At 39.1% G+C, this 24,218-nt stretch overlaps 1 protein-coding gene and 1 long non-coding RNA gene across 12 annotated transcripts; one reads left to right on the top strand and one right to left on the bottom strand.

Annotated features, from left to right (window-relative positions):
- Window positions 1-83: 83 nt before the first annotated feature.
- Window positions 84-6,433, bottom strand: LOC133728872 (UDP-N-acetylglucosamine diphosphorylase 1-like). Its single transcript, XM_062156299.1, has 15 exons — window positions 6,143-6,433; window positions 5,920-5,974; window positions 5,674-5,825; window positions 4,254-4,293; window positions 4,053-4,145; window positions 3,726-3,838; window positions 3,529-3,603; window positions 3,023-3,062; window positions 2,820-2,902; window positions 2,399-2,476; window positions 1,772-1,915; window positions 1,476-1,543; window positions 740-854; window positions 488-644; window positions 84-383 (listed from the first exon to the last, which is right to left on the bottom strand). Exons 1-15 carry the CDS (start codon window positions 6,296-6,298, stop codon window positions 286-288), a joined length of 1,467 nt encoding a protein of 488 aa, XP_062012283.1. The 5' UTR covers window positions 6,299-6,433; the 3' UTR covers window positions 84-285.
- A 3,990-nt stretch (window positions 6,434-10,423) lies between these two features.
- On the top strand, window positions 10,424-17,578 carry LOC133728870 (uncharacterized). 11 transcript variants are annotated; one of them, XR_009856083.1, is made up of 10 exons: window positions 10,424-10,801; window positions 11,612-11,691; window positions 11,797-11,843; window positions 12,534-12,584; window positions 12,679-12,803; window positions 12,973-13,086; window positions 13,185-15,642; window positions 15,755-15,878; window positions 16,918-17,030; window positions 17,387-17,578. It is a non-coding gene; the product is annotated as an uncharacterized LOC133728870 (long non-coding RNA). The 11 variants fall into 11 exon arrangements; XR_009856084.1 differs by having other exon boundaries at window positions 11,791-11,843; XR_009856079.1 differs by having other exon boundaries at window positions 10,424-10,746; window positions 12,534-12,803.
- The last annotated feature ends 6,640 nt before the right edge of the window (window positions 17,579-24,218 follow it).

Genomic DNA, 24,218 nt, shown 5'->3' with positions numbered 1-24,218 from the left:
TTTGGATGAAAATTGCAATATTGTATTGTGTGAACCATGACTTTGACACGGCATAATTAATCATGAAGGAAATGCCAACCAAATAATAAAATACAAAACATATATTGATAGAGTTAAACCAAGACCAAAATATCCCAATACTGTCATTTTATACAACACAGATCACCCACTAAATCTATCTCAACACATCAACGAGATAGATGGACCTAATTCACCCACTCTAGTTGTTTCATGTGAATAAAGGAGCCGCACAAATTAAGAACAAAGCAATTCTTGTAACTCTTTTTAGAATGAAATCTCACAAGGGGCATGGAACGTTCTTCCACGGCAAATTGCTTCTAGGTTTTCTCCAGCATAAGAACAAAGAGGTGACACCTCCACACCTGGTTTCAAGATCGATTGTCAAAAGTGAAAACACTAACAATTGCACCATGGCCAGAGAAAAATGAATTGGCTACATGTTTGAAAGCAAAAATGAATGAATTACCGGTTGCATATAAGGGCACTGAATGTGTTAAGAATCCACCAGCAGCGACTACCCAACGAGTGTGCAGTCGAAGAACAAGAAGCCTCGCACTGTCTGGGGTGTCAAAATTTGACCCGTTTGCATTTTTTACTGGTGCGAACTCTTCTTCACGCAATACCTGAATTTTTGGCAAACAAAAGCAGCTCTTAGCACTACAAAGTTAAGGAATGAGAGCTAGGGATTTGAATTACAAAGAGTGGGAAAAAGAATCACCTCAAAAAGTGCAGTTGATGGTGCATATGGAAACGCATCAAAAACAAACTGCTCTAGTTTAAATCCCACTGTCTGTCCATGGATAGAAGGAATCTTCTTCTCGGCAAGATGGTAACTGAATTCACAAAAAACATGTTTATAACAGCATCCTTAGCCAAGACAATGGATGAGAAACTCAAAATGCAGGGTGTCAATGATGTATAAACCAAAAAACAAAGTCATTCGATATCTGCTACTTTGTACGACCCCAAGGAGTATGCATTTATATTTCTTTAGTGTACGACCCCAAAGGCTAACGAATTCCCCAGACAAAAGGGATTTAGAAAGCTAGCTGAGGTTCCCTCTCCTTCTATTACTTAGAGACCATGGAACCTCTGCATACAAAATATAGAGCAATGACAACAACCACAGCAACAAGTTGACTTCACCTCTGTCATTTCTAACAATCTAGATATGATCAAATGTTGGTTTGAACATTTTTGTTTTGGAGGAGAAAATCAAAAAGATGACAGAAAGCTGACAATCTACGGCTGTGTTGCACAGATACGATACAAGATACATTAGTACAATGATACAGAAAGTATTTGTTAAACATAAGGCATAAATAAAATACATACATATTTGAATTTGTTTCTTCATTCCTTTTGTTATTGATGTTTGTTTTGTTTTAACATCAATCCTTACATTTAAAAATAAAACTCAGATGAGAGAGAGAGAGAGAGAGAGAGAGACTAACATGCTATCTTTCTCAAGGCCATTTGCTACTTGGTTTAGAAAATCCAGTGTGAACATGTGCAAGCACACCTGAAAACACAATGTAACAAGAGTTGCTGACACATGAATCAAGAAGCACATGACTATCATTATGAAATTGTTAATCTTAAAGCAGATGCCAAGTGAAAATGCACAACAAGAAACATCGATATCCATGCAGCTAGCCATTAATACACTAAAGCAGGAATATAGAAGTTATAAGAGAGTTTTCTCAACAGCAAGCAATAGTAGATTAAAGAAGGTGGTGAAAGGCATTACATTACTCCAACAAAAACGAAGACGTCCCGTTTGTTGATTGATTGCAGAAGACAGAGACGAATCCATCTCACTGTATTCCACCACAGTAAGGGGTCCACCTTTTCCTCGTCGTACAAACACACCAACCTTTTCTTGGGGATAAGCCTGTAATCAAAAATCCAAGTAACTCAATATATAATACATCTAAAGTCCCATATGTATGAAATAGTACAAATCTTAGAACTCATATGTATTCGTAAATGGATATATGCTGAGACGGATATGCGGTCAAAAGTATACTCTTCGGGAATACTTCCAATATTTCTGAAGTTATTAAGATATCCATACAGGTAAAAAATGTTTGTATTTATGGTTCACAGGATTTCCCCAGATTAATGGGTATGAGCCAACAAAGAAGATACTGATAAAGCCTTAAGAATTCCATATTAGAGGGCATGTGCACAATCATAAACAGAAAGGGCAAGAGAAAATACATGAGTAAATTTTTTTTATAAGGAAATATTTGGATTCAAATGGATTAAACAATGCAATGGAAGCTATACTGCAATCCACCTTCAATTGCTTTCTCAAACTCTAAACTTTAACTTCATACAATGTTACACAATTTCATGCAGGGATACTAGTTACCTTGCGAACAACTTTTGCAGCGGATGCAACACCTTTATCAATGAAATAGCCCAAGAAAGTTGGATCAGCTACACGAACCTGCTTTCAAGAATCTAATCAATATGACTTTAATATAAGAAAGAACTTTCAAGTCTTCAATGAACAAAAGCATTTCACTCCCCTCGGTCAAATTGTTAAAAGCAAAAAGAGGAGTTGTATTATCTCTGTTAGTTTACCAATATAGTGTGTATAAACAAAATTAGTGGTTTTGTTGCTTCTACCCACCCTTATCCTACATCAGCAATGTGCAGGTGAAATTCTGGTGGGAAAGAAATGAGCAAATGAATGTGGAAGAGAGAGAATTTCTTATCCCAAGCAGGTTGTTTTTTTTTTTTTTTTTTCTTCAGAAAGCACACTTTATGCAGAAAGGCAGAAAGCTCACCAGTGCATTGTCAACTCCATAGCAATCCACATACTTAACGCCTCTCGTAGCCATATCTTCTAATAATCTCGAAGACTTCAAAGCTGATCAACAAAGAGGGCTTCAATTAACTAATGAATAGTTTATCAGCAGTAAAATAAAATAAAGGAAATCAAGCTCAGCTGTAGTGTTCTACATGTTGATTAAATATTATAGAAAAGTACCTGAATATACTCCTCCATTCCCATCTGGAGCCTTAGCTACCTGGCTTAATAAGTAAATTGACGTTAATCACATCTTTTTTTTAGGAGTGATAGATCACAATCTCTATGGGCAAAGAGAGTGCGTGTGTGTAATGTGATAATAGTCAATAAAAATAAGTGAAAGTTGGGGGGGGGGGGGGGGGGGATGCCACTTGACAGATCCCTGGGCATAAATACGCTCCAACATCTAAAAGCCACAGAGTAATTCTCTCATACTTTCAGAGGTTGACCACCAAAAAGAAAACAGTAGGGTTCAGCATTAAGTGAGCTTATCAAGGAGTTCCAAAATGAATCTGAAGGACCACCTTACCAACCCCTACCTAAGAAGCTTATTGCATAAGTTGTGGTTTCACAACTAGAGTGTGCAAGTGGCAATTATTCAATTTTAATCCATATCTAAGTTTGCAATCTACTTATATCCTATAAACCCTGAGCATAAAGAATTCCAGTACAAATAAAAATCATACTCTGTATGGAGTTTCCATAATATATCTACCATCCCCTGAAACACAAGGTATGGTGCCTTGCTGAAAGAAGGTAACCTGCATCAAGAAGTGTGACCTCAAAAAGTAAGCAAAACCGCTTTTCCTTCAGAAGACGAAAAATCACAAAAACAGAAGAACTATAGCAAGAATAAGGAAAACCGACTCTGAAATCTTTTTACCTGATCAGCTTCAAGACCAAAGTATTTATGACTTTCAAAAAATTTTCTTGTGGCTTCATCAGTAAATGGACTGGTCATAATATACCAATGTATTTGCAGTGGTGCAGCAGAACCTGAATAATTTAGTAATTAGTACCTTAAATTACTTACAGTTTGCAATGAATTTAAAAGTTCTAGTTCAGCTGTTAGTAGCCTTATCATTTAAGCTCTAATTTCAGCTTTGCCAAGACCAAGGGTTTTAACTTAGTGGGAGCCTGGGAGGCTACCCTGTTTTGTGGCGCTGCCTATGGACTGAAAAGATAGGTGAAGAAAAGAAATAAACCCTACCATCATTTGTAGACTGAGCAGCTAGTCTCTGAACACACAAAATCCGCTCAGCTTGAAGTTGAAAGAGTGACTTTCCAGATGGAAGCCCGATATCTAATATTCAAGTACAAAAAGAACAATACGATAATCATTTCAGGTAAAACGTAGTAGAAAAGTATGATGGTAGAAACCAGGTAGGGAAGGAAAAGAAATACTACTCACTGAAACATCCCTTTGGGTCTGAACTTCCAAGTCGAGTTCCCTGCATAAATCAGCCAAACACACACTTGACTAATTGAGGTATGCAGAAAATTTACAGAAGCAAACATGCCAGAAGAATTACAATAATTTTATTCTTCAACTACCTCGCTCACCCCAACTTAAGGAATAAGAAAGAAATAAAAATAAATAAATAAATAAAAAAGGAGAATCAATCAACATATCTTCATAAGCCCCGAACCAGAAACATGATCAGATAGGTATTCTGTGTAAGGAGGGATCAAGAGAATCTGCTATTTATGGGATGGTTTGCTTGGCAAAGCATGGCTATAAATCTATAATCCTTTATACTAGAGTGAACCGTGTCAGCAATCCTATACTAAAGTTTTCAAACAAACAATGTGAACTCTGCAACATTAAGAAAGATAGTCTGACTGCTATTTGATTCAGTTTCTCAAGCATTCCAAGCTCTAAACAGAAAATCTAATAATACTTGGTTTCTTGCAGTGAATAAGAAGGGTATGTCCCGAATTATGATATGTTTAATCATTTCATTCACAGGGAAAATAGGTGGTAGCTTGCATAACCGGAAAAGGCATTATTACTATGAAGCCCGACTATTTTACTGTCACTATTAGTTGTGCACAAACCGAAACACGTGATTATTTGAGTCACGAAGCTGGCAAGATGCCCCTTGACATGATCTTCATAGGCTTTAAGATCTTTTTATGTCAAAAGTATTGGCCTAGAAAAGGAACCTACAGCTCAAATATACCAATGCTCAACTAGGTAGGATTCCTCCATTATGAGGTTTCAAATACTAACAGGGAATGAGCTACAGTATACAGACCATTATAATTTTGTAACATACCCCCGCGCACCGGCCTCTTGCCTAAGAAAGAAAAAAAAATTAAAGAAAGTACTGGAATCCTATAAAGCAACTTTGGTGTCAATAATCATTACTCAAGGGATAAACCACATTCTATACTTTTTCTATCACTAAGAATACAGTGCTATCCACAATTGTCCCAAATGCACATCCAGAAAAGAACATCATACCAACCAGAGAGAGAGAAAAAAGTTATTGGTATAACTATATATAATTCTATAAAGCAACATCATACCAAAATAATAGTTAGGGGGGGCTGATTATGTCCATTATACACTTAAAAAGTTTGATTCTTCATTCATAATGAACATGACTCATCTCTATCAAGTTGTCTTTATGTGCACATAACCCCGAAAAGCGACATCATACCACAAAAGTTAATGTTTGTGAGAGAGAGAGGCATTATTAATCTAATAGTTCTCTTTTGGTGCAGTGTAAAGTTCAACATTAAGTAAAAGCAATGAGTAAAAGCCACATTAAGCACCAAATCCAGAAAGTTAAAAGCATAACTAAAAAAAAATTAGGACCTCTCACCTGTCCACCGGATAAGAGCAAGACGGCCAACTTTCCGTCGTGGATTGCTTTCAATCCCATCTTCCACCATCTCTCTCGGTCTTCAAGACTCCGCTCCTCCACACTCGACACACTGCTCTCCGGCACCGGCTCAATCGCCGCCGTCGGCAGCCCTGCGAATCCAAACCAAATCAAAATCAAAATCAAAATCCATCACAATTACACTGTATAATTATCACAATCTGTAGCTAGTAACAATACACTAACCGTGAGATCGAAGCGAACACCGAATGATCCGATCGATTCTCGAAAGATCCAAGCTCTGTTGCCAAACACAAACACAAATTGCATCAATTTCACTACTCGCAAGCTCAATCAACACCAATGCGATCAAATTTTCATTCAAAAAAAATCAGTTAAAATCATCATTATCTGAATTTTGGCAAGCTCTGTTTCTAAGAAGCAGAGGCATAGAGAGATCTGAAATGACCTCGATGTCCTTGACGAGAAGCTGACGCTCGTCGGGGGAGAGCTCGTCCCAGAGGGCGAAGGCGTCTTCCTGGCCGTAATCCTTGAGCCTCTCGAGCAACGCCTGGGGCGGAGGAGGAGGTGGCGTCGGCGACACGTCGTTCACTGGCTCCCTCATTTTCTTTTCTTTTCTTTTTTTCTCTCTCTCTAGAATTTCAGAATCTCTCTCTCTAGAAAACTGTGCCAGATCTCTCGCAGTGTCCTCTTGAGCTTAATAGTGACTAGTGAGAGAAGAAGAGAATCCACGGAGGACAGCTAAACAGTCGCAGTGGCGAGGAAGACAAGAATCAATCAGTAACCACCTACTGGTTGCGAAATGTCATAATTGCCCCTGACCCGGTTACGCGGGATTCGGTATGTACGGGTCGGTGGTCCTGTATCAGTATCAGAGGGGTGTGGGGCCACGAGGAGGACGGGGGAACGTTCGTGCAGTGAGAAAACTAGGAGAGACGAGGAATAGTGCTTCAACTACCGGTTTGTTTGACTCTGCCGACAATGCCCTTTTAGCGGATGGGGTCCGAGTACGATCCGAACCCTTTACAAAATGGGTGGGTTACCTTAAAAGTTTCATTTTCTCTCGTACTATCTTTTTATTTGTACTTCTTTGAATTTTTTTTTTTAAAAAAAATCTAAATCATATAATTTTGCCCTTGAAAAGGAAACTTCATCCATCCCGACGAACGACCGGCTCCACCTCAGTCAGGTAGCGCTTCTAATCGGCATCGGAATTTTATGGAGTAACTACAGCAATTTTTTTTTTTTTGAAGATTTCATTAAATCAATGAACGAGTACACTCTTTTAGAATGACATCTCTTATAAATTCGGGAGCAGTACCAAATCATGTTTGGTTAACACTATTACATGGTTTGCTTGTTAACTTATGAGCCACTACATTGACCTCACGCGGAGCAAAAGTTACTTTGAACTCTGCATGAGCACGCAATCTTTCTTTCACATCATCAAGAAGAAAACTACACATAGAAAGGTCTCCTTCTTTCTGGTTCATTGCAGCTGCCAACATAGAGCAATCAGTTTCAAAGATGACCTTGTTATAGTAGTGCATACCTTCAACTATCTGAATTGCCTCAAACAAAGCTTGTAATTATGCATGAAAATGTGTGGTAATAGACTGCAAAGGCCGAATTGCTGCTACCCGAACTTGTCCTCGAGCATCTCGAAACACAACCCCAGCTCCACTTTGATTCATTTTTATAATAATTTGATTCGTTTAAATAAGCACAGTTAGTCTTTTTTTATATCGTACATGATTTTTTTATTTAATTTTTGCCTAAAATAAATATGTTTATTCTTAGATGCATGGATAATTTTGTAATTTGTTGCGTGCTTAAGGGTGTCAAAAATAAGTTGGACCACAATAAATGTTGCTTAATTTTGTGGTCCATTCAGTTCTAGTTTAATTTTTGAAAATGAGTTTCATATGTTTAGATCTCAAAGAAAATACATCACCTACTGTCCTACTCGATCAACATCATGGCATGGGCAGCATATTTTTATTTGTATTAAACATTAATTTACTATCTGATTGTAATTTTGAATAATTTCTAAATATGTATTTCTTCTTACATTTCTATGCTTGTAACACGAGCAAAAGAAACACAAAATAATTAAAAACAATTCAATATTGATTTGTGTAATTATTCTTTAACAATAGTACTGCTGCAGGTACGTATGCATTTTCTTCTTTCTATTCAATCTGCTGGTACGCCATTAAAGAAACTTATCCTTTGAGGAATGGACCAAGAAGATGGTAAACTAATCCGCTAATCGTCACCTATACATAAACACAGGTAGACTAAATATAGAATGGGTGTTCAAACTTCAAAGCATGATGGGGAAAATGAATATGAAAAATTAGGTTCATGATGATAAGGATTGGACGATCATGCATATTAAACTCTAGGTCAAGAGAGCCAACTATTGTAATCAATAAGTCTATCAAATTCAAATAAATTCCATGCTTTTTATATTCCTTTGTTTGTAATGCAATGCTTGATATAAATACTCAACCGTTATGTTAAGGTCTCTCAAAAAAAAAACCGTTATGTTAAGGTGTTGTTCTCACTGATCATTACATGACAGATCTGAACAACCACCAAATAATCAATGGGGTGGCGAATCCTTTTGGTATTCTTTCTTTTGTTGAATAATAATAATTTAATCAGGGAATTGAAATCGATCTCTAATTTGTAATCCACACTCCCTCTTTTCTTTTTTGGTCAAAATTCTTATAAAAAGACAAAATTTAAGTAACCAAATAAAGAAATAGGGGGAGGGCAGCCGCACCAGCCCCCTTTCAAAAAAAAATAAAGAAAGAGGGAAGTGGATTGTAAAATTGGGAGTGTGGATTTCACTCCCCTTTAATAATACTAAGAACCCTAGCGATAACCGCAACGCAGCCGCCGCGGCCTTCCGTTTTGTCGAGCACAGGGGCTCTTAGCCCAATTCAGGCGATGAAATTCTTGTAGCGGAGTGGTGGTCTGTGACCACATCTTGTCTGATTCTTGTGGGATATTGCTCTAATTGTGTTGGATCCTGTCAGCCCCGATCTACTGTTCAAGATCTTGGTGAGGGGCAGCGCTTTGATCTCACGACTTGTTGGCTTACTGCCGATGTAGGATTTGTCAAGTCCTGCTCTAGTCTTCATGATTTTGGTGGGTTGCAGTTTTTAGGTTTCCTTATTGAAAATTTGGTGTTGAGTTCTTTGAAATGGCAGATTTTGGGTTGTGCAACAAAGGTTCAGAGACCGATTTTGGTTCTATGGTTTGCTGATGAGGACGATCGTCGGAAGCCTTGGTAGTGACGTCGGTGGCACTGTTAATGATGACGGTTGACTGGGCTGTTCCTTCGCTACCTTGGCCTTGGACCTTTGGGTTTGGGTCTAGGGTTGGGTAAGTTTGACCCAGTGTAACAAGGATGGTTTGTTGGGGTGGACGCCCACCAGACTTGGTGATTGAGCTTGTTCGGCTTGAACAGTTTTATAGTTGGGCCTTTTTGAAGGGTGCCTTGACACCCTTATGTAACACTTAGTCGTTTTGATGAGCCGGTCTAGGGTTGGACTATTAGATTGGCATTTTTGATATGGAGTCCGTGATAACGTTTGCTCCTGATCAATATATATGTTTGGAGATTGGTAACTATCTAGGTTTGGCATTTTTTGCGAGTCCATTATCTATTAGGAACTTAGGATCTCTTCTATGTGTTGTCCCTAGAAATATCTATTTTCATCGTACCACAATTAAGTATTGAGGCGGGCTAGTAAAAAAAAGATGATTTTGCATTGGAAGAGCGAGGTGTTCTTGATAGTTGCAACAAGCTTTAATATGTTCTTAATGAATAGTTTATAGACTCTATTTGTCAAGTTTAGAGTTCGACCAGTTTACTGTTCAAATTTGATGTATGTACTATTTTAAATTTCGGCTTTGATTAATGATAACTCGATTGGTTAAAAATTATTATTTAAGACATTATAGTACGCTTTTCTTCTTCAAGTTTATTGAAATAAAAATAAGCATATAACAAAGTTAGTGACCAAAAATGTCATATTCCTATTTCCTAACATTAACAAAAATGAATACAACGACAGTTTACAATTACCTTTCATTTATGAGTTTATTGCCAACGGTTTCGTAATGATATTTAATCCGTTAACATTGCTGTAATAATTCATAGACTTTTGCAATAATGGAGTTAGTTTGGGAGCATAAGTTTGGGATGGATCGTAAACTCAAATATTAGTTAATCGAATCTTTTTCAACCATGCGATCCTTGATTTATCTGTTGAATCAGTTGTGGGCACCTTATTTTCTCTAGTTTACAACAACTCCAAGATGTATTTTATTTTTAGGGGAACAGATGAATTTCCTTGATAAAAACCATACTACCTTACTAGGTCAGACAAGTGAGATCCGGAGATCCCTCTAATCACTACAAAAAAGAATTCATTTAGCTTCACCAGTTAGCGTCGGCGTTAGAATGCCGTCGCCATTGATCAAAAATTTGCTACGGCAAATGCTGCGTCGCAAAGAGAAAAATTATTTGCCACGGCAAGGCATCGCCGTCGCATAAATGTACCTTCAATTGCTACGGCATATTTTTTCCGTCGCTAAATTTCTCTATTTTTAACTACGGTAGAATGTGCCGTCGTGTATTTTCCTTTTATACATTTTTTTTTTTTTTGACTTTTGGGTGAATATATGTGCCAAAACCCGCTCCCTCCATCTGCTATTTCCCGCTCCCTCCATCCAGTCCCGACAACGAGGTCAACATAGCAATCTGTGAAGTCGACATATGCTAGTTCAGCTCCACCTCCTTCCTATTTTTCTTCTTCCTCCCAAAACCCCAAACTTCACTCCCCTTCGTTCATTCAACAACAACAACAAAACCCTTATTTCTGTAAACCCTAAATCAAGCTTCCGAATTAGAGCTTCCACCTCCAGCGATAATAGCCAACCGCCGTGGTGGGCGAACCTGTTGCCCGCCCAAGCTTTGGGATCCGATAAAGTTCTCAGATTGATCTCCGGTGCCACCGCTAGCCCCATTGGCCAGTACGTGTCGGAACCCGTCACTTTTCTTCATTCTCTCGACCCCAGAGTCAAATTGGTATGATCTATTTTGATGGGTAATGCTTGGTTTTTGATTCTATTTGGTGGGTTTGGTCTAATTTTGGTTTTGCAGGTTTTTGACTGTTTAAGTTTTGGTGATAGAATTTGGTTTGTGGGTTTTGGGTATTGTCGGTTTGTTCTTCACGATAGAGTTTCACATTTTATGAGTTTGATCTGCTTATGATAAGAAAGTACTGTTCCTTTTGATTTTCTAAGAGCAGAAAGATATCAGAAATAGTAAGGTAACTCTTGTAATAGGGTACAACTTGGGTCTTCTGAACTTTACATGTTTTTAGAAAGAAATTAAATGAAAGAATGTATTCTTTTCATGTTCTGGTGAAGCAAATAGAGAGTTACTGAATATAGAAAGGCTTCCTTAGTATCCTAGTTGTAGTTTAAGTGGTGAACTTGGAGAAGTTTAGTGACATCTTATTAGCATGTTGCAAGTGCCCCCTAAAATTTGAGATGATAGAGTGGAACCGGTTCCGTCTTATACACTTCAGATCACCAAAGATAAGTTATTTATTGAATTTGCTGACTCGCAGACCTTGTGGTCCTTCTCTGTTTAACTATAAAGTAACTTATTTCAAGGTAAAAACATCATTCTAAAGTAATTGTCAGTCGAGCAAAAAATAGTTATTGAAAATGGACTATCAATCTATTGATAATGATAAGGTTATGCATGCTGGAGAATTATCTGTTCTTAAATGCCTATTTGTTGTGACATCTCCCTTTTGGTAAACTTGCTTGACAAGCATTGTATTGAAACTGTACACATCTTTACTTCCTATATATTCTGCTCATGCAGGGTATCACTCTCTTTGCATCTGTTGCTGCAACTCTTGGACTAAAATATTGCTCGAGTTTGCTTGAGAACTGATCTCAAAGGTAAGCGATCCATATTGGTTAAGTTTGAAAATTTTACTTTTTTTTTTGTTGTTGTGAATTTATTTAATTTGCTGGCATTTTGTTTTGGTTTTGAATAAGGAGTAGTTTAGAGAGAAGCACAGAAACAGTGCCTCAACAAATCAGTCTCTGCTGTAAGTGAATCTCATTTCCTAGATCTGCATGCTCAATTCTTCTTGATATGATTTTTTTTTGGTTGCTTTGCAGAAATGTTAGTGTTGGTCCATAAATATGTCAAGTTGTTAGTCAATTTATGATTCATAAATTGGAACTTATGCATATATCAGGATTACCCAAGCAATTAAAGTTGTTAGTCAATTAATATCATTTGAGTCCATTACAACTTTTTTGTTTTGTTCCTGCACTCCAGACCTCAAGATTTGAGCTTTTGTCTTGTTCAGTTTTGATTACAATTGATTAAAACCTCATGAAAAATCCCAAAAGCCACCGCTGCATGACAAAGTTTCATTTATGCAAACAAGAGTCCAGAAGATTTTGACAAGAAGCCATTATATTTGGCTAGTGCATGATTCCATTTCTTATCTGCCAAGTGCTAACACCACCACCACAAGTAGCCAAAAGTTTTATTTTTAATTATCTCTTAGCAAAATAAAAGCTCTCAATTGCTTTTAACTTCACCCATGGCAGCAACGAAGACATGTATAACTTCAAAAAATGAAAACAAAAAGTCTAGAATTATGAGATTGATAAGTAGTTCATTTCATATCTAATTGTATCTAGTCACAAACTCGTACTGCATCATATCTAATAATCTTGTTAGTTCAATTTTGTTACCATGGTTCTCTTGCTCTTTACATGTTCAGTTAGCTGCTTTGGTAGAATGATACTGAGGAAGGTGTTAATTTGAGAGGAAGGTGTCAATTTTCAACAACCTTTGCAAAGTTTTGGTTATTTTTCTTGATTAAAGAGGAAGGTGTTAATTTGAGAGGTGATTCTTGTTTTCTGTAGAGATTCACTGAGAGAGATAGAGAGGAGTAATGGGATTGAGAGGATGAGATGCAGCTTTTTGAAGTTGCTGAGATAGCTTATTTAGCAGGCAAGCATATGATACCATGCTCCATGTTCTCTGCTTGGTATGCTTTCTTGAAGTTTCCTTTGTCTACATGCATTTAAGATTTCATAATTAAATCTTTATATGTACTCGTTTAGTACATGCAAGGGAAGTGTGGCAGTCAATCCTGTATATTGCTGGATATTGAAATTCTTAAATAACTCATTAAATATTTCATCATCCTTTGGCAGGAACTTGACCATGTTCATCACATGGAACTGATGCATGATCGCGTTTTAAAATATCCAGATCGTGTTCAGAATTTGTACTTCGCATTCCTCTTTGTTCTCCGGGCAGTGACAAGAGTAAGCATTTTCTGCTATCCTTTCTGAGTTGGTACCGCATAATCAATTTTCTTATTGTCCCACATTTACTAATCATTGATGGGCTTAACATCTTGTAGGCTGCAGATTACTTAGAGCAGGCTGAGTATGATACAGGTAATCATGAGGAAGACCTTAGAACAGAGTCTTTGATGAGGCAGCTACTTTATGATAGCTCTTTTTAAAGCTATTGATTTTCCTTATTCTCCTGCAAATATGTCGATTGTAATATAGGGAAATAAGGGTCTCCCGCAGAGGATTAAGATAAACTAAAGGCTTCAACAAAAGTCACAAAAACGTGACTGCAGCTCCTACTGAACCGCAGTAGAAAAACAAACTAAAAACCTAACTAAAACAACCCAGAAAAATACGAAAATTTACAGAGATATACTACACACGTAAAGAGTCTAGCACACAAAATTTGGTGAATTTTGGAGTTGATTTGCTATGGAAATAAAATACAGAAAAACAGAGAACAGAAAGAAAAATGAAATTGAAGCAGATTTGAAGTTGGTTGAGATCAAGATAATGAAACTAGCTAGGAAGGAAGTATCCACCCCCAACAATAACACACAACACACTTTGTCCAATTTATCACCAATTAACTTAGTTGAAGATACTCAGATTGGCTCGGTACGCTTGAACACAACCTATTACTCTTTCTTACCTTGTACGCTAGGCAGGAAGTGCTCTACACCTAGACTATTCCCAAGCAATGCAACCTAAAGGTACGTTTATTAGATTAAACATGCAGAGATCATTAAGTTTGAAAAGAGTTTGAGCAATCACTAGGCATCGCAAATAACTTAGAGCCTTGCTAAACCTAGGATTTTGTTTACTTGCTAGTGAAAACTACCAATTACTTCTCTAGATAATTTGAGGAATCCAACTATTGATCCAGGCATCAAACCATCAAAGTATTAGAACCCTAGCATGCATACTAAGTAGTCCTCCAAAGCATACAAACATAGAATTCATCAATGAGAAATTGGTAAACAAAACCTCAACTTTATTAATTGAAAACAAACCGAAAATCAAAGCATGTTATGGATCATGTCTAGGGGCTTCAACAGCTCCCTAGCTACTGGAAATTTAGTTACACATAATTGGAATCAAAAACACAAAGGAGTTCATGAGAAAGGAAGACAACAAAAATCAGAAATTGGGAAAAATACGATCAATGATCGATCTTTGAGAAACAGTGATCGATCGTCTCTGGTGTGATTTTGCAGTCTTGCTTCTTCTTCTTCTTCTTCTTCTTTGGTGTGTCTCTGGTTCTTTTTTATGTGATATGGTCTGTATGTGGTTGGTCACTCTATTTATAAAACATGGAAGGAGGCCCCTTTATGTAGGAGTTGCAAGTTTCAAGGGCACTCTTGCAATTAGGTCAAGCTTGTTTACTTGTTCTATTTGATTTTCTCTTCTTAGGCTGAATTCTTTGACTTGTAGATCCTTTACAGCTGATATAAAACATGCTAACAGCTCATATAAAACGTGTATAACTCAGCAAAGGATCCCCAAGAAGCCTCAAAACAATCTGCCAAGAGATAAGGAAGGTGACTTCCTTATCTGCCTCACTTAGGATTGCCTTTTTAGCCCTTCTTTTAACTCGGTTTCATTTCAGCTTTGAATGTGATTTTTAACAAGATAACAGCCTTGATGTTGATCTTTAAGAGTGTATAAAGATCTTCTAAAAATCCCCTCAACTTGCTGCCCAAAAGCAGCCTTGAAAAGCCTTCAAGATAAGGTCTGTCAGAAATTTCCAGATTTTCCTTATCTTCTGGTCAATTTTATGGGCTTGTACACCGACCTTGTAGCTATCTTTCTGAACGTTTCTTAGGCCTATAATGCCCTATGATATCATTTATTGACGTCCAAACAATATCCTTCCAAAAGACTTTCCAACAAAGTCTCCAAAAGACAGCTCCAATATGCTTCATAGATAAGACTGAAGGTGGAAAGCTGATCAGGATGCCTACTTTGTGCAACGTTTCTGACTTGATTCTTGACTATTATGATCACTTGATTTGGCTTTATTGTAGTGAAATATCTGGTTTTCACATGTAGTCAAGAATTGCTGCCATGGTGCACTCAAAATATCTTCAAAATGGGGTCCAAATATAGAAGAAAATAAGGCAGATTCCAGTTTTCATATTTTGCTTCTCAGCAACTGTTTTGCACGAAGTTTTCCACAAGCTTCCCTTCTTGTTTCTGACCACATAAATGGTTGTCCTTCATCTTTTGCATCAGTATTATACATCTGAGCCTTAACTTGCCACAATTGAGCTCCTATTTTTCCATGGTTGATCCACAAACCTCCTAAGAAAATAACAAAGTTAGTTTGATCTTTTTAACGAAATAACTAAGCAAAAGTGTAAAGGATTAAACTATAAATTCGTCGCATTTTATGCTCCTATCACTTTACAATCCTAAACTCCAAGCTACATGTCCCCTACCGTTTGATGAAGCAAAGCTCTGGAACAGTCAGAGCGGACCACAATTGAAGCAAAAAATTCAAAAGAAATTCAGAAACATCAGGTTTGTCTGTGAGAAAGTTGCTTCAGTAATTAATATTTTATGTTGAACTAAACATTGATCACCTGCTTGTCATTCGGAGTTGTAAAGTAAAAATTTCATCTTCAAATTTCAGTGCATTAATGGATTGTGTGGGATGTGAGAAATGTCGGCTCTGGGGAAAGCTTCAAGTTCTTGGTCTTGGTACTGCATTGAAGATCCTCTTTTCTGTGGATGGTAAAAATCATCAAGATCAACTTGTAAGTTCTTGCAGCTCTCTTATCAAACTTATCTTGCAACGTAGGTTTTCTTATTTATCTAAATACCCATTTGTCAGTTTTGACTTGCAAAGCTACCAAATTGGTTTTGATCGGGTTATGCTTGAGGTTTTCCAATAGCTTTCCAGCTGAACATTTAGACTTTGTTTGAGTTGCCTTGTTTAACAAGTTCTTTAGAGTAGGTGAACATGAACCAACTCTTTCTCTCTCATTTTTCTTTGCACATGCAGCTGCAGCTGCAACGAAATGGCTCTTATTGGTGTCATTTAAAACTTTGTTGTTTAAGTTCTCATGCCCACCGTTTTTTGATAGAATTCAAGAATCAATCTAGTTTTAGTTCAATTTTTCATCAAAATTTAATATTGTTTTTTGCTGTGCTACTTGCTATTCTATCTATTTGATTTGCTTTGCTGGAGATTATATCTAGTACAATAGGATCATTGTAAACAGATATATACCAGCTTTAGGTGGTAGTCATAAAATCTGAGCACTAATTTGTTCCCAAAATCTTTTTTTAAACAATTTAATGGGAAAGACTATCCTTTGCTTTTGTGAGATTGGTTTAATGGTTTTGATATTAGGGTATGTGTTTTGAATTGGGGTTTGAGGAGGTTGGAATGAAAAAGGTGTATGCTTTTGATTTTTATTTTGAGCGTGTGACATCAATTGGTGAATAACAATGATAGTTATTGATGATTCACAATCTTTTGATCTCAGTTGTTTGTGATGAGTTAATTATGTGGCTTATTCCTCTAAGGGTTTATCTTTTGGATCCTTCCTGGGCACATGACAATGAAGCTTAGAAGTAAAACAGGGCATATCAATACCATAAGACAGTAGGAACTAAATGCTTTCATAGAGTATATATGAATTGAAACTATAATGAAATGACTGAAAGCTACGAAACTAAGTAAAGGTTTTTTTGGTCTGTAACTTATTTCTTATGTGTGTAATTCTTGTTCATTGTTTATCAAGTTCTAAATTTGCAACTCTATGTTCATTGAATCTTGAATTTACGCAGGTATGTCCAGAACTACAGGGAAAAGGAGAAGTTGGAGCATAGGCTCTAAAATGCACAGTTGGAAAAGGAGGATAAGAGGCAGAGCTTTCAGCAACATTTTTTGGGGATTGCAGGTATGAAAAACTCATATGTAGTTTAAATTTCACTCAAGTTTTTTTATCTGGATTATTGGTGTGTAGTGTGTACACCGATATTGTTTGATCTGGTTGACAGTAAATTTGCCAACCTAGGATCTATGCTTTAATGAAGTAATTAATCACTCAAATGTACACTTCTCCAAATTTCACTTAAATGTACACTTCTCCACACTAGGATCTATGCTTTCATAAAGTAATTAATCAGAGGATTTCAATATCAATTTGCCTAAACTTTAGTATCAGAAAGTGTAGTCCTAAGTCTCATGCTCATCCTCCCTCTCTTCACTTGATTTATGTTTCTTTATCTGAATACGTTTCACTTATCTATGTAGATAGAAAACGGACACATATCTTGAGGAAGATGGAGGAAGATCCCTGCAAAGCTTTTCTTGAAGTAGAGGAAGAAAAGTACCTTGTATTATCTTATAAACTCTTGTATAAAAGCTTCATTGCTTTTGTAACATTCATGAGAAAAATCCAAATGTAACATTCCCTTTTCAATATGTTGAATTCCTTTTTGTACAGCTTTTATCCAAAAAAAAAAAAATCTGCCAATGCATATTTACATGCCAGATTTTTTTTTATTCATAAATAAAATTCTGCGACGGCAATTTTACCGTCGCAAAGCTTTGGTAGCGGTCGGTGGCGTCGCTATAGATATTTGCGACGGCATTTTTCAGTAGCAAAATTCTTGCGACGGCAACCTTTTGCCGTCGCTAATAAGCTTGCGACGGTGCATTTGCCGTCGCTAATACCAATGGCGACGCCCCCAACGACATCGGCGCAATTGCCGTCGCCTAGCCGTCGCCATTGGTCTTTCGCGACGGCAATTTCACTTTCAGCGACGGCACAGCGCCGTGGCAATTTGAATTTTTTTTTGTAGTGAATACAATCGCTGCTCAATTATTCATTACTACAATCCTAGAGAAAATCTAGAAAAACTAAATCTCCATAAAAAAGAAAATGCAACTAAAAAGAAATAAAAAAATGCTTATGCATTACCCAAAATCTAAGAACTCGCATTGACTTACTTGAGGCCTACGGACTATCATGTTGTACCTCTCCACAAGTCAACACAAGCAACACCTAGCGTTAGGGCAATGAAAAGCTACTTTCTCTAACCCTTCTGGGAAAGGGTCTCCTGCTCCACACTAACATCAGCAAGGGTAACCATATAAGTATCCACTAATTTTGTCGCCAGGGACTTCGACTGCTTCCCATAAGCACCCTGCTTGGGCTTAGGATTGTTCCTCCGACCACGGGGTCTGCCTCTTTTCCTCATTATAGTCTCTGCTGAGGTGATGGACACCTCAAAAAGCCCCTCCGAAGACAATGCCAGCCCTAAGTCCTCAAGTTAGAGGCCTACAGGAACCAGAGCCAAATTGTGCTTAGCTTGTTTACCAGTCTCCTCCGTGTCCTCCTCAAGCTGAAGCCACACGCCCGAGATCTGAGTTGGTTTTGCAGTAGTCTCCGGCAAGGACCAGATGGTAACCCCCATGTTTCTCCCGGCAAAGTAGATTGGGTAGAGGGAATCTATGGAGTAGAGAGGGCTGCAAAGTCGACTGCACATTTGCCCTAGTAACTAGGGCAGGCACAACCGGACTGGCAACCGTCGATCTGCTAGTCTATGAGGCCGTCTCCGCTTCAATCTCCCTCAGACAACGCGCACCACAGTGATTCACCATAGCACACTCTCTATAGTGACCCAAAAATAGTTCATACCGAAAATGCAGAGTGATGACATATGCTGGAGAGACCCGAACCCGGCGCTCGAGACGAACAGGGTCGTTGATTGGCAGTGAAACCCTAACCTTCACCACACCTCATCGGATTCCAGGGTGATCCACCTGCAGAACAGGTCTGATTGTCTCCCCAACCAGGCTGGTCGTAGCTGCAGTCATCAGGCCTGGTGGTAGGCCTTGGATTTCCACCCAGATCCTCACGAAATCTGGAGGAACTGCGGCTATATCAGATAAGCCATCATAGTCATTTAGGAGGATCATTGCACGTCGGAAACCACAAGGTCCCCCTTTCTTCACACGACCGAGATCACATTCATGGGCAAATGTGAAAAGAAAGTGACCACCTCTTTCCTGCACATCCACTGGTACAGACAACCTCTATATAGATCGAACAACACTCCGAAAGGAGTCCAAGATGACAGGGCGAGCGTTGTTTAAACCCCCTACCATGAAGAATTGTGGAGCCAAAAAACCTTTGCCGAGGCAGCGGAGATTGCCGAGATCCACCGGCTCCTCGTCTTACTTGAGCAACAACCTTGTCAAGAGCCTAGCTGTCATCGAAGCAATGGAAGCAGCCATGAAAGATGATGATCACCGCACAACTATACTAATCAAATCCTTAACCCTAGACACAAAGAGGGAGAGAGCCAAGGAGAGAGAGTCGCGCTATTTAGAGAGAACTCCAAGAGATACTTGAGGGTGTGGAGTTTGAAGATATGATTTATCCTTGATGTCGAAAAATGTAGATCAACTCCTTGTAACACTAGATTGGTTTATAACTAATCTATTATTGTCTAAACTAGTTTACCACATCATTGAACTGATATATTGTTAGTGTGAGTCATCGTTCCCTATTAGGAATAGACTACAAGGGAATATATTGTTGTAATTACTTACCTTGTATATGTTGTGTAGTACAGTAGTACACAATAGTTGTAGTACGATTGTAATCTGTTTATATACACCACAGAATGGGTGTAATGATATATCAGAAAATTCATTCTCTCAATTGTGTCTTATTTGACTTGGTATCAGAGCAAAGATCCGAAAGGACTTTGTCTCTTGTACGTTCTTTCTAATTTCAGTTAGAACCCCGTTGTTAGGGTTTTTTCTGCATCCTCAGCGTCCGTCAAAATTTGACTTCGGCGTCATCTTCCCTTCTAATCCTAGGCGTCCGTCAAAGAACAATCAATTCGTCTTTGACTTCGAAGTCATCTCCAAATCTCTTCGCATCAGACTGGCATTCCACGGGATCATCTCATTCCAGGATCAGGTCACTCCAAGTTCAGACTTGTTTGTCACATCCCAGGTCGTCACCGTCGTCTAGAGTCTGCCCAGCTTCGTCCTTCGTCGCGCGCACTCCGGCTCCGTCGCCCAGCCCCGATCTGCTCCATCTCTGATTGGGTCGCCTCTTCTCCGATCGGGTCTCATCCTTCATCTTCAGTCAGTCCGGTTGGCCTCATCTTCGATCGGCTTCGTCTTCGCCGGCGCTCATCTTCGATCGGCTTATCAGTCCAATTAGTCGCAGCCCAGTCCAGTTGCAGTCCAGCCAACGTTCTTCTCCGGTCCAGCCAACGTCACCCAGACTGTCGGCGCCCTCCGTTCAGACCGGCGTCGCCAATCAGACTGTTGGTGTCCTATCTTCTCCAGTCACCTGCTTCAGTCGGCGTCCTTCCTAACCCGGCTCACTGTTCCAACCCGCTCACTCGGTCAACTCGCCTCACTCGATCAACCTAACTCAGTCAACCCATAAATCATGTTCCAAAAAAATAAAATAAAAATCAACTGTTACTATTTGTTTATTTCCGCTGCATACTTTGGGATTTGTATATTTTTCTATTGTATTATTGCAATGGGTGGTGATGACAGTAAAAGTCAGAGTTCTAAGACCAATGAGGTCCAGAGGGTTGAAGTCTCTGTCAAGAGCTCAGAAGGTGGTTCTTTTGGGGGTACCAAACTCACTGGTACCAATTTCCGAACGTGGAAGAAGATTATGTATGTTTATCTTTGTGGGATACACAAAATGGGGCATGTGACTGGAACAATCAAGGCTCCTAGTGAAGATGATGAGGAGGCCTATGCTAAGTGGGAAGATGATGATGGGTTTATAATGTCAATTCTATTTCGAGCCATGACTGATGATGTGCTATAGATGGTTCAGGAATGTGAAACTGCTGAGGCGATATGGAAGACGTTAGGAGATCTCTATACAAATGAGTCTGATTTTATACAGGTTCATGAATTGATGTGCAAAGCTGTCGGAATGCAACATAATGGGCAACCAGTATCAGTGTTTTTTACCAAGATGAAGAATGTATGGGCTGAAATTGATCAGAAGCGTCCTTGCAAGATCAAGAATCAGGAGGATATTGCATGGTACCAGAAAGAAAAGGAACTTGAGCGGGTTCATGCATTCTTGCGAGTACTTGATACAAAACATAAAAGTGCCAAAGGAGAGTTGCTTAGAATGCCAGATCCTCCTAGCTTGACCACAGCTTTCACATACATTCGTAAGGATGAGTCTCAGCAGGACAGTCTCAAACAAGCACAAGTTGAAGTATCCAGCCTAGCTATTCAAGCACCAGCACCTTTTCTTCAGCAGCAGAAATCAATACCAGTTCATCAGCAATGACCTCCACCAGGCTTCACCAACCGTCCTCGTCTTCAGTGTTCTTATTGCACCGACCTTGGGCATGTTCGGGAGACTTGCTGGAAGCTGAATCCGCACCTCAAACCTAAAAAGCAAGGTTATCGTCCTAAGGCGAAAGCAGCTGCTGTTCAATTAGTCCAAGAACCAGATTTCTATGGAATGGCTGGACAAGATCATCATACAGCAGGTGGGGCTACTCCTACAGCCTCTATAGCTGGTCGGGGTAAGATTGGTATGGCTTTAAAGGTTTCTAACTTTGTTGGTTCTGATACATGGATTATTGATTCTGGTGCTTCCGATCATATGACTTATGACAAATCGTATTTTATTGAATTGTCTTCCCCACCAGTGTCCTATGTAACTAATGCCAATGGTGAGGCTTTTCCTGTGTTAGGGTCAGGGTCAGTGCGTATTACTCCCACTTTAGAACTTCATAATGTGTTATATGTGCCTGACTTATCTCATCACTTGATATATGTCCCACAGTTGAACACTGAATCTAAATGCTCTGTAACCTTTTATCATATGTATGTGATTTTTCAGGATCTTCTCACCAGGGAGATAGTCGGTCGGGGGTATCTGAGGGGCAGGTTGTTCCATCTGGATCAGAAATACGCAGGAGAGAAACCAGGAGCACAGTCCCGAGCCGCTTTGACTTCGACTTCTGATAAGTTAAGTGAAATTTGGTTGTGGCATCGCCGTTTAGGGCATCCATCTTTTAGTCTTATGAAAAAAACCATGCCTACTCTGTTTATTGGTGTGGATGAGTCTGTTTTACATTGTGAAACATGTGTTTTGGCCAAGAGTCATCGTGCTACTTATTCTCCTAGTGTTTCTAATAAAAGTGTTATTCCTTTTGAGTTGATTGGGACCTTCTAGAGAGCCCACTGTATCAGGTATGAGATACTTTGTGTTGTTTATTGATGATTGTACGAGATTGTCATGGGTTGCTCTTCTTAAAACCAAAGATGAAGTCTTCCCTGCTTTTCAAACATTTCGTAATCTTGTTCAAACAAAATATCATAGCACCATTAAAGTCCTTCGTTCTGACAATGGGGGGGGGGGGGGGGGGAGGGGGGAGTATGTTAACCATGTGTTCCAAGAGTTTTTTAAAACCCATGGGATTGTTCACCAAACTACATGTGCACAAACACCAGAACAAAATGGATCTGAACGGAAAAATCGTCATTTACTTGATATGGCTCGTGCCCTTCTCTTTAGTGCTCATATGCCTAAGTATCTTTGGGGCGATGCTGTACATGCTTCCTCCCATCTTATCAATCGTCTTCCATCTAGCGTCCTTCAGGAAAAAATTCCATTTGAGGTTCTTGCATCCCATGTTTCCTTACCTTCATTTCATAATCTTCCAGCTCGTGTCTTTGGTTGTGTTGCCTTTGTCCATGTTCCTAAAAACCAGAGGTCTAAGTTGGATGCCCGGGAACTTAAGTGTGTCTTCGTTGGCTACAGAGGGTATCAGAAGGGGTACAAGTGCTATCATCCACCTACCAGGAAGTACTATGTCACTATGGACGTTACCTTCTTTAAGGACATGAGTTATTTTTCCTCTCCAGATACAGCTCTTCAGGGGGAGAATTCATATTTTGAAGAACTGTATCATGGAGAGGGGGAGGAATCAGAAGGAGGAGAGGAAAAAGTCACACAGGCAGGAGGTATTTTGACGGATCCAGTTGAAACCATCAGCTCGCCACCTCTTGAAGCAGTAGCTCCAAACATCCAGGCACCAGTTTCTATGGCTGAAAATGAAGTTGAAGACACAACTGCCCCTCCTGCCATCGATTCTACCCCTGACCCACAGCTTCCTGGTACAGAAGATCACTAATTTGAGGTATGTTCACCCACTAGTACTAGTAGTAGCAGTGAGTCTAGTGTTGAGCAATATGTGTTACCAAATAGGACCACTCGAGATCAATCAGCCAAAAGATATGAACCTACTCTTATTGCCAAATCAAAATACCCAGTAGCCAATTATATGTTCACTAGGAGGTTGTCTAAGTCATATGAATCATTTGTGAATCAAATATATGCTATATCAGTACCTAACAAAGTGCAGGATGCGTTGGGGGATCCAAAGTGGAGGAAGGCAATGGCGGAAGAGATGGAGGCGTTGCAGAAGAACAATACTTGGCAACTTGTGCCTCTACCACAAGGCAAGAAGGCTATAGGTTGTCGTTGGGTGTTTACCGTTAAGCATAATGCAGATGGATCAGTGAATCGGTACAAAGCACGCCTTGTAGCAAAGGGGTTTACTCAGACGTATGGTATAGACTATGATGAAACATTTGCCCCTGCTGCCAAGATGAACACTATTCGGGTTCTGCTCTCATTTGCTGCTAGTTTAAACTGGTCACTCCGACAGTTTGATGTCAAGAATGCATTTCTTCATGGAGAGTTAGCCGAGGAAGTGTACATGAGCCTTCCACCTGGGTATGTAGTTGCTCCTCCTGGTGATTTTGTCTGCAGATTGAGAAAATCTCTGTATGGTCTCAAACAGTCACCTCGTGCTTGGTTTGGAAGATTTTCACAGTTCATGCGGAAGGTTGGTTACAGGCAGAGCAACTCAGACCATACCTTGTTTCTCAAGCATCAACAAGGGAAGGTAACAGCTCTAATTATTTATGTGGATGATATGGTAATCACTGGTAATGATACTGTTGAGATGGATAGACTGCAGAGACAGCTAGCCTCTGAGTTTGAGATGAAGGACTTGGGTGAGCTTAAATACTTCTTAGGAATTGAGGTAGCCAGGGGGAG

The sequence above is a fragment of the Rosa rugosa genome, chromosome 2 (assembly GCF_958449725.1).
Source record: "Rosa rugosa chromosome 2, drRosRugo1.1, whole genome shotgun sequence".
NCBI lineage: Eukaryota > Viridiplantae > Streptophyta > Magnoliopsida > Rosales > Rosaceae > Rosa > Rosa rugosa.
The sequence above is the reverse complement of the archived record's forward strand: the minus strand, read 5'-3'. Positions and strand labels throughout refer to the sequence as shown.

Coding starts and splice junctions, on each gene's coding strand:
- LOC133728872 (XM_062156299.1), bottom strand. CDS start 6,298: ATGAGGGAGCCAGTGAACGACGTGTCGCCGACGCCACCTCCTCCTCCG. Junction 2,477..2,819: donor ATGGAGTTGACAATGCACTG/GTGAGCTTTCTG, acceptor TCTTGAAAGCAG/GTTCGTGTAGCTGATCCAAC. Junction 855..1,475: donor GGCCTTGAGAAAGATAGCAT/GTTAGTCTCTCT, acceptor TTGTGAATTCAG/TTACCATCTTGCCGAGAAGA.